The following is a 17,861-nucleotide window of genomic DNA, read 5'->3' as shown; positions in this document are numbered from 1 at the left end:
TATATCCCTGTGTGTGTGGGGTGTCGGTACATGCGTGTCGGCATGTCTGAAGCGGAAGGCTTCTCCAAGGAGGAGGTGTAGCAGATCAGTGGTGTGTCCCCTTCGGTAGTGCCGACGCAGGAATGGATGGACATGTGGCATATGTTGAATGCAAGTGTGGCATCTTTACATAAGAGGCTAGATAAAGCTGAATCCAGGGAGGCATCAGGGGGTCAATCCTCGGATTGGACCAACTCACAGGGCCCGTTGGGGTCTCAAAAGCGTCCCTTGTCACAAATTGTGGACACTGATACTGACACGGACTCTGATTCCAGTGTCGACTATGATGAAGCTAGATTGCACCCTAGGGTGACAAAGACTATTCAGTGTATGATTATTGCAATAAGAGATGTGTTGCATATAGCTGATGAACCCTCTGTTCCCGACACGAGGGTACACATGTTTAAGGGAAAGAAACAGATAATAAACTTTCCCCCGTCTCATAAACTTAATGAGTAAGTTGAAAAAGCTTTGGAGACTCCAGATAAGAGACTGCAGATTCCCAAAAGAATTATTATGGCAAACCCTTTCCCTACACAGGACAGGGTACGTTGGGAATCCTCTCCCACTGTGGACAAGGCTTTAACACGCCTGTCCAAGAAAGTGGCCCTGCCGTCTCCAGACACAGCGGCCCTCAAGGACCCTGCGGACCGCAGGCAGGAGAATACATTAAAGTCTATTTATTCACATACTGGTGCTTTGCTCAGACCGGCAATTGCGTCGGCATGGGTATGTAGCGCAGTTGCAGCTTGGACAGATACCCTGTCGGCTGACCTTGATACCCTAGACAGGGATACTATTTTGTTAACTCTAGCCCATATTAAAGACGCAGTCATGTATAAGAGAAACGCTCAAAGGGACATTGGGTTGCTGGGTTCCAGAGCCAATGCCATGGCTATTTCAGCGAGAAGATCCTTATGGACCCGCCAATGGACGGGTGATGCGGATTCAAAAAAGCATATGGAGGTTTTACCCTATAAGGGTGATGTGTTGTTTGGGGATGGGCTCGCGGACCTGGTTTCCACAGCTACCGCGGGTAAATCTATATTTTTACCTTTTATTCCCCAACAGCAAAAGAAAACTCCACAATATCAGATGCAGTCCTTTTGGTCACAAAAGTCCAGAAGAGGTCGGGGCTCCTCCTTCCTTGCCAGAGGTAAGGGTAGAAGAAAGAGAACACCTGCTTCGGCTGGTGCCCAGGAACAGAAGTCCTCCCCGGCTTCTACAAAACCCACTGCATGACGCTGGGGCTCCCCTGCGGGAGTCCGCACCAGTGGGGGCACGCCTTCGACTCTTCAGCCAAGTCTGGGTCAGGTCAGACGTGGATCCTTGGGTGTTGGAAATAGTTTCCCAAGGCTACAAACTGGAATTCGAGGAGGTGCCCCCACGCCGATTTTTCAAGTCGGCCTTACCAGCTTCCACCCCAGAGAGGGATGTAGTGTTAGCTGCAATTCAAACGCTGTGTCAACAGCATGTAACTATCAGGGTTCCCCTGAACCAACAGGGAAAAGGGTACTACTCTACCCTTTTTGTGGTCCCGAAGCCGGATGGCTCGGTCAGACCCATTTTAAATCTAAAATCCCTAAACCTGTACTTAAAAAGATTCAAATTTAAGATGGAATTGCTCCGAGCGGTAATAGCCAGCCTGGAGGGGGGGGGGGGGGGATTTTATGGTGTCACTGGACATAAAGGATGCTTACCTTCATGTCCCCATATATCCCTCTCATCAGGAGTACCTGAGATTCGCTGTACAGGATTGTCATTACCAGTTTCAGACGTTGCCGTTTGGGCTTTCCATGGCGCCGAGGATTTTCACCAAGATAATGGCGGAAATGATGGTGGTCCTGCGCAAGCAAGGAGTCACAATTATCCCATACTTGGGCGATCTCCTGATAAAGGCGAGATCAAAAGAGCAATTACTGAGAAACGTGTCACTCTCTCGGAGAGTGCTCCAGCAACACGGTTGGATTCTCAATCTACCGAAGTCACAGTTGGTTCCAACAACTCGACTAGCGTTCCTAGGTATGATACTGGACACGGAACAAAAGAAGGTTTTTCTCCCATTGGAGAAGGCCCAGGACCTCCAGAACATGGTCAGAGACCTGCTAAAGCCAAAAAGAGTGTCAGTTCATCAATGCACTCGGGTTCTGGGAAAAATGGTGGCAACCTACGAGGCCATCCCCTTCGGCAGGTTCCATGCGAGGACGTTTCAATGGGACCTTCTGGACAAATGGTCCGGGTCCCATCTACAATTGCATCAAAAGATAACACTGTCCCCCAGGGCCAGGGTGTCTCTTCTATGGTGGCTGCAAAGTGCTCACCTCCTAGAGGGTCGCAGATTCTGCATTCAGGACTGGGTTCTGGTAACCACGGACGCGAGCCTCCGAGGATGGGGAGCAGTCATCCAAGGAAGAAATTTTCAAGGACTAAGGGCAAGCCAGGAGTCCTGCCTGCACATCAACGTGTTTGAATTAAGGGCCATATACAACGGCCTTTGACAAGCTGAGAGTCTTCTTCGCAACCTACCGGTGCTAATTCAATCAGACAATGTCACAGCAGTGGCTCATGTGAACCGCCAAGGCGGGACAAGGAGCAGAGTCGCGATGGCAGAAGCCACCAGGATTCTTCGCTGGGCGGAAAATCACGTAAGCGCTCTGTCAGCTGTCTTCATTCCGGGAGTAGACAACTGGGAAGCAGATTTCCTCAGCAGACACGATCTCCATCCAGGAGAGTGGGGACTTCATCAAGAAGTCTTTGCAGAGATAACGGGTCTTTGGGGAGTTCCTCAAATAGACATGATGGCGTCACGCCTCAACAAGAAGCTTCGGAGGTATTGTGCCAGGTCCCGGGACCCTCAGGCAATAGCAGTAGACGCTCTGGTAACCCCATGGGTGTTCCAATCGGTCTACGTGTTTCCTCCTCTTCCTCTCATCACAAAGGTGTTGAGGATCATAAGGCGAAAAAGAGTACAGACAATACTCATTGTTCCAGACTGGCCTCGAAGGGCCTGGTACTCAGATCTTCAGGAGATGCTCACAGAAGATCCTTGGCCTCTTCCTCTAAGGGAGGACCTCTTGCAGCAGGGGCCCTGCATGTTCCAAGACTTACCGCGGTTACGTTTGACGGCATGGCGGTTGAACGCCGGATCCTAGCTGAGAAGGATATTCCGGAGGAGGTCATACCTACTCTAATAAAGGCTAGGAAGGAGGTGACGGCAAAACATTATCACCGTATCTGGCGGAAATATGTCTCTTGGTGTGAAACCAAGAATGCTCCTACGGAAGATTTCCATCTGGGTCGTTTTCTCCAGTTCCTACAGACAGGTGTGGATATGGGCCTGAAGTTAGGCTCTGTTAAGGTACAGATTTCGGCCCTCTCGATATTCTTTCAGAAGGAATTGGCTTCTCTTCCAGAAGTCCAAACTTTTGTAAAGGGAGTGCTGCACATCCAGCCTCCTTTTGTGCCCCCAGTGGCACCATGGGACCTGAACGTGGTGTTGCAGTTCCTAAAATCACACTGGTTTGAACCCCTTAAGACGGTTGAGTTGAAATTTCTCACCTGGAAGGTGGTCATGTTATTGGCCTTGGCATCTGCAAGGCATGTGTCAGAATTGGCGGCCTTGTCTCACAAGAGCCCCTATTTGATTTTTCATGTTGATAGAGCGGAATTGAGGACTCGTCCTCAATTTTTACCTAAGGTGGTGTCTTCATTCCATATGAACCAGCCTATTGTGGTGCCTGTGGCTACGAATGACTTGGAGGATTCCGTGTCCCTGGATGTTGTCAGGGCCTTAAAGATTTATGTAGCCAGGACGGCTAGAATTAGGAAAACAGAGGCTCTGTTTGTCCTGTATGCAGCCAACAAGATTGGCGCACCTGCTTCAAAGCAGACGATTGCTCGCTGGATCTGTAACACGAACACAGGCTTATGTTACGGCTGGATTGCCGTTACCACATTCAGTAAAGGCCCATTCCACTAGGAAGGTGGGCTCTTCTTGGGCAGCTGCCCGGGGCGTCTCGGCATTACAGCTTTGCCGAGCAGCGACTTGGTCGGGTTCAAACACTTTTGCTAAATTCTACAAGTTTGATACCCTGGCCGATGAGGACCTAGCATTTGCTCAGTCGGTGCTGCAGAGTCATCCGCACTCTCCCACCCGATTGGGAGCTTTGGTATAAACCCCATGGTCCTTACGGAGTCCCCAGCATCCTCTATGACGTAAAGAGAAAATAAGATTTCTTTTTCATCCACTAGGGGTCACTGGAGTACTCTTGGGATATGGACGGCTTCCGCAGGAACAGGGCACTGAATATTTAAGTTTAGAACACTGCACCCCTCCATATCCCAGAGTACCTCAGTGTTTTTTCTGTGCTCAAGTAGCAACAGGCTTGTGTGGCTTAGTCCACAATTATTTTGAATATTTTTATTTTTTTATTAATATTTTTTTATTTTTTCATACCACATCCCTTTCCCCCTTCCAAAAGGCCAGGGTCAGGGATAGTGGAAGTTGCTACAAGCAGCTGTGGCGTGTCGGTCCTCACCAAAAGAGCACCCTCACAGCCAGAGCAGACATCCTGCAGAAAGGCTGGCCGGTGCTTACAGAGAAGCCCCGTCGGAGCCTCACCACAGGAGTCCAGGTATGTTGGTGGATGGGGCGGTCAGCTCACGCTGCCGCCCCGCTGTGTGGGGACACTGTTTCTTACACCATACAGGCGCCCACTGCCCGCCGCTGCTCCGGTCGCCGCTGCTGCACCGGCCGCCGCCACTGCTCAAAGCTGCTTCGAGGGAGCCGCACTCCCCGCCTCCCGCTATCTGTTCTCCGGCGCGTCCCGCTACCCGGCTCCCGCTGGCCGCCCCACAGTACCGCTGGCCGCACCACACTACCGCTGGCCACACCACACTAAGGGCAAGCCTTGGTTGCCACTACCCGCGCCCCGCCCCTTTTTACATGCTCATTACACGGAGCATACAGGGAGGGGGGGGGGAGAATCACAGCACCATTATCAACTGCACGAGGGGGGGCAAGCAGCAGCAGCAGTATGCTAGGCTGCATGGAAGGTTATATATCTGTTTAAAAGATTATGACCTGTACTGTGATTATACTGTAAGCATGGCATAGGGGCCATTTTAACCATGCTTCCTGTGTCTTCCTGTTGTGATTCCAGAACGTTCCTGTCCTACATCTCTACTCCACCGGAGGCGCAGGGGTGTTAGTGGGAATTTTGGATCACATTTCATAGGACTGGCCACGTGTACTACACTTGGCCAGATATATATATCACACACACCTTAGTACTATTTTACTGAGTCGTGCAATTGTCTGTTTTTGTATATTGTATTGTCTGTCTGCATAATGAGTAAGGCACCAGCAAAAACTAAAAAGCAGGTTCACTGCAAGGTCTGTAGCAGTGTGTTACCGGATGGATCTACCACATGTAAAGTATGTTTTGTGGACTCAGTTACGAATACAATTTCTGCTCCGGTTTTAAAGCCAGTTTCCTCCCCGGACCCTCCATGGGAAATGCTAGCCAATGTACTGGCTGGGTTGCAATCAGAATTGACCGCCGCTCGACAAGAGCGGGAAGCGGCAAGATCTGAGTCTAGGGTGAGACCACCAGAACTACCGGAGGCGTCTCAGCCTTGCGAAAGGTCCAAATCCATTTTGGGTAGACGGGATAAATTTCATGTGTCTTATGATTTACCTGTTTCGGCTATGTTGCATTCTGACGATTCCATGCCAGACCTCACGGCACAAGATGAGGGTGAGGAGGGTGAAGTGGAGTCAGATAGTGATGATTTTAACAGCCCAGGCATTGATAATCTCATCAGAGTGGTGCGTCAGTCTCTGAAGTTTACAGAAACGGAGGAGCCTCTGACAAATGATGAAGTCGTATTTACTAAACGACAGAGATCTCCAATGTGTTTTCCTGTTTCGGAGTCTCTTAATAAGATGTTAGTAGAAACACGACAGAATCCAGATAAACGGTTTTCTATACCTCGCAGATTTAAGTCTAGTTACCCGTTTCCAGACTCGGTGACATGTACATGGGAGAATCCACCAATGGTTGATTTGTCTGTGTTGAAACTTACAAAGAAATTAACCATACCAGTGCCAACTGCTACTATGCTTAAAGACCCTTCAGACCGCAAAATAGAAACTATGCTAAAGTCCATGTATATAGCAGCAGGAGTGCTGCTGAGACCTGGGTTGGTTGGCATTTGGGTCACTAAGGCGCTCATAGTATGGATAACAGAACTCAAGTCTGCCCTACATGACGATCACCTTGTACTTCTTGCTGATCAAATGTGTGAGGCTGCGGAGTATCTATGTACAGCTTCTACTGACGTCTGTCAGCTCACTTCTCGCATTTCATCGTCACTGGTTACAGTACGACGAGCTCTCTGGCTGCGCTCTTGGCAAGCGGAGAAAGAGGTATAGAGGCGTTACCTTACGGTGGCGAGAAGTTGTTTGGTCCTGAATTGGACAAATGGATTTCTGAGGCTACGGGAGGAAAGTCTGTTTTCTTACCATTTCCTCCAAAGGTACCAAGACGGAGATACTCTGGACCTGCGTTCAAATCCTTTAGACCTCAGCCCTTTCGCGGGCGTGGCAGAGGAACAGCCACGCCTGGTAGACGGGGTCGAGGACGTGGTTTCCAACAAACAAGTCGTTAAGACGCTAAGGTCACCGACAAGCCAGTGGCATGACGGGCTCCCAGCCCATCTCGGATCTCCAATTGTGGGAGCACGCCTTCAGACGTTCCATTTGGCGTGGTTCCAGACATCCACAGATGGGTGGATCCGCAATTTAGTGTTAAGAGGTTACAAAATAGAGTTCGACGGTCTTCCGCCACTGCGGTTTTTCAAGACAGGACTACCTCTCTCGGACGACAAGAGGGCGGTTCTGCAAATTGCCATTCAGTCCCTACTGGATTCAGCAGTTTTGATTCAGGTCCCGGTACAACAACAAGGTCAGGGTTATTATTCTAGTCTGTTTGTGGTACCGAAGCCGGATGGCTCAGTCAGGCCAATATTGAACTTAAAGGGTCTCAATCAGTACGTCACTTACTACAGATTCAAGATGGAATCTCTGCGGTCAGTAATTGCAGGTTTAGAGCCAAAGGAATTCATGATTGCGCTAGATCTCAAGGATGCGTACTTACACATTCCGATTTGGCAACCTCATCAGAGGTTCTTGCGTTTTGCAATACGCCAGAACCATCACCAGTTTCAGGATCTACCGTTTGGCCTCTCGTTAGCGCCTCGGGTATTCACCAAAGTGATGTCTGTGATGATAGCTCATCTCAGATCCCTGGGAGTGACAATAGTTCCGTACTTAGACGATCTGCTCATCAAAGCCCCGTCTCAACAGATGCTTCTCCAACATGCGCTGCTAACGTACAATGTACTGGTTCACCACGGTTGGATTGTCAACTTCAAGAAATCACATCTAATTCCGTCTCAACTACTTCAATTCCTAGGTATGATTCTCGATACGGTAAATCAAAGAATTTACCTACCACAACAGAAAGTACAGATTATTCGCCATCTGTGCTCAAGCCACGCACAGTCTCGGTAGATTTGTGCATTCGCCTCTTAGGAACAATGGTGGCGGCTTTCGAAGCACTTCAGTTCGGAAGATTTCACTCACGTCTATTTCAACTGGATGTGCTCGCACAGTGGTCGGGCTCGCATCTGCAGATTCACCACAGGGTGAGGTTGTCGCCACGGGCAAGGGTGTCTCTACTCTGGTGGCTCAAAGTACACAATTTAACCGCAGGGAAACGGTACGGCGCCTGGAATTGGATAATTCTAACGACGGATTGTCAGCCTTACAGCCTCGTGTATCTGTTTCCACCGTTTCCGCTGTTCCCTCTGTTGCTAAAACGGATCAAAAGAGAGTCGGTCACAGTCATACTAGTGGCACCTCATTGGCCTCGGAGAGCTTGGTTCTCGGATCTCCGCGGACTACTAGCAGACGATCCTTGGCCGCTCCCACTACGTCCGGACTTGTTACAACAGGGTCCGTTCCTTTACCCCGATTTGGCGCGACTGCGTTTGACGGGGTGGCTATTGAGACCGCACTCTTAAGAAGAGAGGGCATTCCAGAATCGGTTATACCAACCATGTTACGAGCTAGGAAGCCGGTTACGGCAGCTCATTATTACAGAATTTGGCGTGCCTATATAGGTTGGTGTGAAGCTCGGAAGTTTCCGACATCATCTTTCAAGTTATCCCGTCTTTTGTTATTTCTACAGACTGGGTTAGATGGAGGACTGCGTTTATCTACACTAAAGGTGCAGGTATCTGCGTTGTCAATTTATTTTCAAAGACGATTGGCTCTATTGCCGTCGGTACACACTTTTCTGCAAGGTGTCCTCAGAGTACAGCCTCCATTCATTCCACCTACAGCGCCATGGGACTTGAATCTGGTTTTAGATTTCTTACAGTCTTCATATTTTGAACCCTTACAGCAAGTGGATATTAAGTTTCTCACTTGGAAAACAATTTTTCTTCTAGCCTTAGCTTCGGCAAGGCGTGTTTCAGATTTGGGTGCCTTGTCATGCAAGCCACCGTATTTGGTGTTTCATGATGACAGAGCGGAACTTCGGACGAATCCCGCTTTCTTACCAAAGGTAGTGTCATCTTTTTACATCAATCAACCAATAGTAGTTCCTGTGTTAACAGGACATTCTGGAACTCTGGATGTGGTACGCGCGTTACGCGTTTATGTATCCCGAACGTCTACAGTTCGTAAGATGGATACGTTGTTTGTTCTCTATGATGCTGCCAAGATGGGTTGGCCATCTTCTAAGCAGACCTTATCCAGATGGATAAAACCGACTATACGTCAGGCTTACCTTCATGCTAGGTTACAGCCGCCTACATCAGTAACAGCTCATTCCACACGTTCTGTGGAAACTTCATGGGCAGCTGGTCGTGGAGCGTCTATGACGCAGCTTTGCCGCGCGGCTACATGGTCATCAGTGCACACGTTTGTGCGCTTTTACAAGTTTGATACGTTTGCGGCATCAGCATCTAGCTTTGGCCGCCTAGTGTTACAGGTGCCAAACAGCTCTCCCGCCCACGGGGGAAGCTTTGGTACGTCCCAAGAGTACTCCAGTGACCCCTAGTGGATGAAAAAGAAAATAGGATTTTGGTACTTACCAGGTAAATCCTTTTCTTTGAATCCATAGGGGGCACTGGATGCCCACCCAGAGCAGTTTTACTTGGTTTGTGGTAAGTTCAGGGGATCTTATGGTAACACACTCTCACCGACTGGTTCAAATTATCAAGTTCTATCGGTTATGGTGTCAACTGTTTAGTTGTCAGTAACGTTATGTGTCAACTTCATTGTTGTCCGTTATGTTATATGTAATTCTCCATTGTCAACCTCTCTATAGCTCCTGTTCGGATCAGTGAAAAACACTGAGGTACTCTGGGATATGGAGGGGTGGAGTGTTCTAAATTTAAATATTCAGTGCCCTGTTCCTGCGGAAGCCGTCCATATCCCAAGAGTACTCCAGTGCCCCCTATGGATTCAAAGAAAAGGATTTACCTGGTATGTGCCAAAATCCTATTTTTAAACCTACCGGTGAATCTATTTCTCCGAGTCCGTAGAGGATGCTGGGCGCCCGTCCCAGTGCGGAAAATCTGCAAGACTTGTATATAGTTATTGCTTACATAAGGGTAATGTTACAGTTGGAATCGGTCTTGGACCGTTGCTGTTGTTTGTTCATACTGTTAACTGGTTATGGGTATTCCAGGTTATATGGTATGATTGGTGTGGGCTGGTATGAATCTTGCCCTTAGATTTACAAAATCCTTTCCTCGTATTGTCCATCTCCTCTGGGCACAGTTCTCTAACTGAGGTCTGGAGGAGGGTCATAGAGGGAGGAGCCAGTGCACACCCATACTAAAAGTTCTTTATAGGTGCCCATGTCTCCTTACGGAGTCCCCAGCATCCTCTACGGACTAGGAGAAATAGATTTACCGGTAGGTTTAAAATCTTATTATTTGGATTAAAGTGCCACTAAAGTAACAGCTACTCCATGTATAGCTGAACTGAGTGAATTTCTGCAAGCTACTAATGTACAGTAGTGGATCTCTGGGTGATACGGAGTTAGAGGCATCTCCGCCTTTCCTCAGGACATGTGAGATTAGTGTTTCTTGGTGTCAGCTGGGAGACAACTGGGTGGATGCATGGAAACGGCACAGGAGAAGTGTGTAGCCTTGGTTGTGTCCTATCCTGTATGGAGCATAAGGTAAGGGGACGCCTTTTTCAGGCCTACCCAGCACATGGTAGGTGTAAGCGCATCAAAACTAGTAATGACAGCTGTGGATGGAAATCAGTGGGCGGTGAGATGTGTACTTATAAAGATGAGCCTATAGTAACATTACTTTTCAGTTAGCAAATTATCTGCATTCTGAATGCGGCCAAATATGGAGAAGCATGCAGCACAGAATCCAGTGATTCTCTGATTATACCTCTCTATGGGGGTAATTCCAAGTTGATTGCAGCAGGAATTTTGTTAGCAGTTGGGCAAAACCATGTGCACTGCAGGGGAGGCAGATTTAACATGTGCAGAGAGAGTTAGATTTGGGTGTGGTGTGTTCAATCTGCAATCTAATTTGCAGTGTAAAAATAAAGCAGCCAGTATTTACCCTACACAGAAACAAAATAACCCACCCAAATCTAACTCTTTCTGCACATGTTATATCTGCCTCCCCTGCAGTGCACATGGTTTTGCCCAACTGCTAACAAAATTCCTGCTGCGATCAACTTGGAATTACCCCCTATGTTCTGGTCAGCAGAGTTGTATAGCGCTATATACCTTAGACATCACAGTGTGGTACCATGCCGCCATTTGCCAGACAGTACCTCAACCTCCCAGCACAAGGAAAAAAGCACACAGAGAATGCTCTATTTAATTACATTTTTTTTCTTCAGGGTTCCTAGGGGTCCAGAGGGATACCATGGGGTGTAGGTGGTTAAAGCTTTAGCTCCCAGGATGCCTTGGTCCCTCATCCTCGGCCCCAGGCTTGCCAGTTTTGGTTTGGTACTAGCAGGAGCCAGATGCACCAAGCTTTATTTCTCTGACGTCCTAAGTGGATGCTGGGACTCCGTAAGGACCATGGGGAATAGCGGCTCCGCAGGAGACTGGGCACAACTAAAGAAAGCTTTAGGACTACCTGGTGTGCACTGGCTCCTCCCACCATGACCCTCCTCCAGACCTCAGTTAGAATCTTGTGCCCGGCTGAGCTGGATGCACACTAGGGGCTCTCCTGAGCTCCTAGAAAAGAAAGTATATTTTAGGTTTTTTATTTTCAGTGAGATCTGCTGGCAACAGACTCACTGCTACGAGGGACTAAGGGGAGAAGAAGCGAACCTACCTGACTGGAGATAGTTTGGGCTTCTTAGGCTACTGGACACCATTAGCTCCAGAGGGATCGAACACAGGACCCGACCTCGATCGTTCGGTCCCGGAGCCGCGCCGCCGTCCCCCTTACAGAGCCAGAAGCATGAAGATGGTCCTGGAAATCGGCGGCAGAAGACTTCGGTCTTCAACAAGGTAGCGCACAGCACTGCAGCTGTGCGCCATTGCTCCTCATGCACACCTCACACTCCGGTCACTGATGGGTGCAGGGCGCTGGGGGGGGGCGCCCTGAGCAGCAATATGAATACCTTGGCTGGCAAAAAATCACAATATATAGTCCCAGAGGCTATATATGTGATAAATACCCCTGCCAGAATCCATGAAAAAAGCGGGAGAAAAGTCAGCCGAAAAAGGGGCGGGGCTATCTCCCTCAGCACACTGGCGCCATTTTTTCTTCACAGTGCAGCTGGAAGACAGCTCCCCAGGCTCTCTCCTGTAGTTTTCAGGCTCAAAGGGTTAAAAAGAGAGGGGGGGCACTAAATTTAGGCGCAATATGTGTATACAAGCAGCTATTGGGGGAAAAAATCACTCAGTTATAGTGTTAATCCCTGCATTATATAGCGCTCTGGTGTGTGCTGGCATACTCTCTCTCTGTCTCCCCAAAGGACTTTGTGGGGTCCTGTCCTCAGTCAGAGCATTCCCTGTGTGTGTGTGGTGTGTCGGTACGGCTGTGTCGACATGTTGGATGAGGAAGGTTACGTGGAGGCGGAGCAGAGGCCGATAAATGGGATGTCGCCCCCTGTGGGGCCGACATCAGAGTGGATGGATAGGTGGAAGGTATTAACCGACAATGTCAACTCCTTACATAAAAGGCTGGATGACGTAACAGCTATGGGACAGCCGGCTTCTCAGCCCGCGCCTGCCCAGGCGTCTCAAAGGCCATCAGGGGCTCAAAAAAACGCCTGTTACCTCAGATGGCAGACACAGATGTCGACACGGAGTCTGACTCCAGTGTCGACGAGATTGAGACATATACACAATCCACTAGGAACATCCGTTGCATGATCTCGGCAATGAAAAATGTGTTACACATTTCTGACATGAACCCAAGTACCACATAAAAGGGGTTTTATGTTTGGGGAGAAAAAGCAGCCAGTGTTTTGTTCCCCCATCAGATGAGTGAATGAAGTGTGTGAAGAAGCGTGGGTTCCCCCGATAAGAAACTGGTAATTTCTAAAAAGTTACTGATGGCGTACCCTTTCCCGCCAGAGGATAGGTCACGTTGGGAGATATCCCCTAGGGTGGATAAGGCGCTCACACGTTTGTCAAAAAAGGTGGCACTGCCGTCTTAGGATACGGCCACTTTGAAGGAGCCTGCTGATAAAAAGCAGGAGGCTATCCTGAAGTCTGTATATACACACTCAGGTACTATACTGAGACCTGCAATTGCCTCAGCATGAATAGTGCTGCTGCAGCATGGTCTGATACCCTGTCAGATAATATTAATACCCTAGACAGAGATAATATTTTGCTAACATAGAGCATATAAAAGACGTCGTCTTATATATGAGGGATGCACAGAGGGATATTTGCCGGCTGGCATCCAGAATTAAGGCAATGTCCATTCTGCCAGGAGGGTATTAGAGACCCGGCAGTGGACAGGTGATGCTGACTTTAAAAGGCACATGGAGATTCTGCCTTATAAGGGTGAGGAATTGTTTGGGGATGGTCTCTGGGACATCGTATCCACAGCAACAGCTGGGAAGAAAAATGTTTACCTCAGGTTTCCTCACAGCCTAAGAAAGCACCGTATTTTCAGGTACAGTCCTTTCGGATTCAGAAAAGCAAGCGGGTCAAAGGCGCTTCCTTTCTGCACAGAGACAAGGGAAGAAGGAAAAAGCTGCACCAGACAGCCAGTTCCCAGGATCAAAAATCTTCCCTCGCTTCCTCTGAGTCCACCGCATGACGCTGGGGCTCCACAGGTGGAGACAAGTGCGGTGGGGGCGCGTCTCGGGAACTACAGGTGGATCCCTAGGTTCTGCAAGTAGTATCACAGGGATACAGGCTGGAGTTCGAGGCGACTCCCCCTCGCCGTTACCTCACATCAGCCTTGCCTGCTGCCCTCGGAGAAAGGGAGGTAGTACTGGCGGCAATTCACAAGCTGTACTTCCAGCAGGTGAAATCAAGGTACCCCTCCTTCAACAAGGCCGGGGTTACTATTCCAAAATGTTTGGGGTACCGAAACCAGACGGTTCGGTGAGACCCATTCTAAAATTGAAATCCTTGAACACTTATATACGAAGGTTCAAGTTCAAAATGGAATCGCTCAGGGCGATTATTGCAAGCCTGGAGAATTTCATGGTATCACTGGACATCAAAGATGCTTACCTGCATGTCCCTATTTACCCTCCTCACCAGGAGTACCTCAAAATTGTGATACAGGATTGTCATTACCAATTCCAGACGTTGCCGTTGGTCTGTCCCCGGCACCGAGGGTATTTACCAAGGTAATGGCCGAAATAATTATCCCGTACTTGGACGATCTCCTTATAAAGACGAGGTCCAGGGAGCAGTTGTTCGTCGGAGTAGCACTATCTCGGGAAGTGCTACAACGGCACGGCTGGATTCTGAATATTCCAAAGTCGCAGCTGGTTCCTACGACGCGTCTACTGTTCCTGGGTATGGTTCTGGACACAGAACAAGTAAAAAGGGTTTCTCCCGGAGGAGAAGTCCAAGGAGTTGTCGTGTCTAGACAGAGACCTCCTAATACAAATACACGTGTCGGTGCATCAATGCACGCGAGCCCTGGAAAAGATGGTAGCTTCTTACGAAGAAATTCCATTCGGCAGGTTCCATGCAAGGATCTTCCAGTGGGATCTGTTGGACAAGTGGTCCGGGTCGCATCTTCAGAGGCATCGGCGGATAACCCTGTCTCCAAGGGCCAGGGTGTCGCTGTTGTGGTGGCTGCAGAGTGCTCATCTTCGAGAGGGCCGCAGATTCGGCATACAGGACTGGGTCCTGGTGACCACGGATGCCAGCCTTCGAGGCTGGGGGGCAGTCACACAGGGAAGAAACTTCCAAGGACTATGGAAAGTCAGGAGACTTCTCTACACATAAATATTCTGGACCTAAGGGCCATTTACAATGCCCTAAGTCAGGCTAGACCCCCGCTTCAACACCGGCCAGTGCTGATCCAGTCAGACAACATCATGGCGGTCGCTCATGTAAACCGACAGGGCGGCACAAGAAGCAGGATGGCGATGGCAGAAGCCACAAGGATTCTCCGATGGGCGGAAAATCAGGTGTTAGCACTGTCAGCAGTGTTCATTCCCGGAGTGGACAACTGGGAAGCAGACTTTCTCAGCAGACCCGACCTCCACCCGGGAGAGTGGGGACTTCATCCAGAAGTCTTCCAAATGATTGTACACCGTTGGGAAGGCCACAGGTGGACATGATGGCGTTCCGCCTCAACAAAAAGCTAAAAAGATATTGCGCCAGGTCAAGGGACCCTCAGGCGATAGCTGTGGACGCTCTGGTAATACCGTGGGTGTACCAGTCGGTGTATGTGTTCCCTTCTCTGCCTCTCATACCCAAGGTAATGAGAATAATAAGAAGGAGAGGAGTAAGAACTATACTCATTGTTCCGGATTGGCCAAGAAGAGCTTGGTACCCAGAACTCCAAGAAATGATCTCAGAGGACCCATGGCCTCTGCCGCTCAGACAGGACCTGCTGCAGCAGGGGGCCTGTCTGTTCCAAGGCGTACCGCGGCTGCATTTGACGGCATGGCGGTTGAACGCCGGATCCTGAAGGAAAAGGGCATTCCGGAGGAAGTTATCCCTACGCTAATTAAAGCTAGGAAAGAAGTGAACGCAAACCATTATCACCGCATATGGCGGAAATATGTTGCGTGCTGTGAGGCCAGGAAGGCCCCAACGGAGGAATTTCAGCTAGGTCAATTTCTGCACTTCCTACAGTCAGGGGTGACTATGGGCCTAAAATTGGGTTCCATTAAGGTCCAGATTTCGGCTCTATCGATTTTCTTCCAAAATAGAACTGGCTTCACTGCCTGAAGTTCAGACTTTTGTTAAGGGAGTGCTGCATAGTAAGCCCCCGTTTGTGCCTCCAGTCGCACCGTGGGATCTCAACGTGGTGTTGGATTTCCTGAAGTCGCATTGGGTTGAGCCACTTAAATCCGTGGAGCTAAAATACCTCACATGGAAAGTGGTCATGCTGTTGGCCTTGGCGTCGGCCAGGCGTGTATCAGAATTGGCGGCTTTGTCATGCAAAAGCCCTTATCTGATTTCTTTATATGGATAGGGCGGAATTGAGGACTCGTTCCCAATTCTTTCCTAAGGTGGTATCAGTTTTTCATGTGAACCAACCTATTGTGGTGCCTGCGGCTACTTGGGACTTGGAGGATTCCAAGTTACTGGACGTAGTCAAGGCCGTGAAAAATATATGTTTCCAGGACGGCTGGAGTCAGGAAAACTGACTCGCTATTTATCCTGTATGCACCCAACAAACTGGGTGCTCCTGCTTCTAAGCAGACTATTGCTCGCTGGATCTGTAGCACGATTCAACTTGCACATTCTGCGGCTGGACTGCCGCACCCTAAATCTGTAAAAGCCCATTCCACGAGGAAAGTGGGCTCTTCTTGGGCGGCTGCCCGAGGGTCCCGGCTTTACAAATTTGCCGAGCTGTTACTTGGTCGGGTTCAAACACTTTTGCAAGAGTCTACAAGTTTGATACCCTGGCTGAGGAGGACCTAGAGTTTGCTCATTTGGTGCTGCAGAGTCATCCGCACTCTCCCGTCCGTTTGGGAGCTTTGGTATAATCCCCATGGTCCTTACGGAGTCCCAGCATCCACTTAGGACGTCAGAGAAAATAAGATTTTACTCACCAGTAAATCTATTTCTCGTAGTCCGTAGTGGATGCTGGGCGCCCATCCCAAGTGCGGATTGTCTGCAATACTTGTATATAGTTATTGCCTAACTAAAGGGTTATTGTTGAGCCATCTGTTGAGAGGCTCAGTTATATTTCATACTGTTAACTGGGTATAGTATCACGAGTTATACGGTGTGATTGGTGTGGCTGGTATGAGTCTTACCCGGGATTCAAAATCCTTCCTTATTGTGTCAGCTCTTCCGGGCACAGTATCCTAACTGAGGTCTGGAGGAGGGTCATGGTGGGAGGAGCCAGTGCACACAAGGTAGTTCTAAAGCTTTCTTTAGTTGTGCCCAGTCTCCTGCGGAGCCGCTATTCCCCATGGTCCTTACGGAGTCCCAGCATCACTACGGACTACGAGAAATAGATTTACCAGTGAGTAAAATCTTATTTTTTATAATTTACTTTTATTTTTGGTAAATTTTTCTATTAAGCAAGCAGCGTTTGGCGTCTGCACTGCTCCTCTAACAACTTCCGCCGGCGCCACAACACTGGTGAGCGGTCCAGTGATTTTGGCGGGCACCAGCGGGGCATAACTAGCAACGCTTCACTAGGCACCCAAGGCTGCAGCCGGACACCTGGGAGCAGGGGAATTGCGACTTTAGCAGTCTTTACCTCCGGGTGTGGAGACCACTGGAGGCACTGATGTGGGGATTAATGTCCACACAGGGTGGGTAAGCTCTTCCCTGGTGGCCCCTCCCCCGGCTCACAGCGCGATCCCTCACAGAGGCTTCCTACCTGTGAGCTGCTCCTCCTTACCCTCATCCACCAGTGAGATGCTGAGTTGCCGTTTTCCTGTACACAACTAATTTGTTGACTACTCCCAAGTATTCCCTAGAAATAATCTTGTTTTGGTGCTTTTCTTATCAGTGCCTGGAGGACTTCCCTGATGTTAAGTCTCACAGACCTTTTATGGCCGTTGTTGATGTTCTTCATAGATGCAGAGATGAAGTTGCCAAATCTGTTTCCAGGTAATATTTGTAAAAAGTTCTGTATGTATTTAAATGGGATCGGTATGAAATACCTACAATCAAAATACCGACAGTCAAAATCCCGACAGCAATTGACAGACGGTCAAAATCCCGCCATAGACAAAATACTGATATTTAAAATACTGACAAGTTTAAAATACCGACATGCAAAATGTTGACAGGTCAAAATGCCGACACGTGATTTTCCGTGGTTTTTTTGTGTATGTATGTCGACATACTGTAGGTCGACATGGACAACATATAAGTGTACCGCGTCCCCTCGCATGGCTCGCTGCGCTCGGCACACTATTATACTCCCCCTCCAGGTCCACTGGGATGATAAAGTATGAACAAGTCGGTGTCAATGAAAAAAATTGTATGTCGACTTTTTGACCTGTCGACATTATAAATGTCTGTATTTTGACCTTGTCGGTATTTTAAATGTCGGGATTTTGACCATGTCGGGATTTTGACCGTTTGTCAATTGCTGTCAGTATTTTGACCGTCGGGATTTTGATTATTGGTAAATTG

At 48.9% G+C, this 17,861-nt stretch overlaps 1 protein-coding gene across 7 annotated transcripts in view; it reads left to right on the top strand.

The window, feature by feature from the left end:
* RNF213 (ring finger protein 213) overlaps positions 1 to 17,861 on the top strand; it is a 680,515-nt gene that overhangs the window by 550,420 nt on the left and 112,234 nt on the right. For all 7 annotated transcript variants that reach the window (XM_063928518.1, XM_063928521.1, XM_063928520.1 and 4 more), the window contains one exon: positions 17,230 to 17,330. In XM_063928518.1, coding sequence (XP_063784588.1) covers positions 17,230 to 17,330 — 101 coding nt within the window. The remainder of the gene's footprint in view (positions 1 to 17,229; positions 17,331 to 17,861) is intronic.

The sequence above is a fragment of the Pseudophryne corroboree genome, chromosome 6, assembly GCF_028390025.1.
Source record: "Pseudophryne corroboree isolate aPseCor3 chromosome 6, aPseCor3.hap2, whole genome shotgun sequence".
NCBI classification, from domain to species: Eukaryota; Metazoa; Chordata; class Amphibia; order Anura; family Myobatrachidae; genus Pseudophryne; species Pseudophryne corroboree.
The sequence above is the reverse complement of the archived record's forward strand: the minus strand, read 5'-3'. Positions and strand labels throughout refer to the sequence as shown.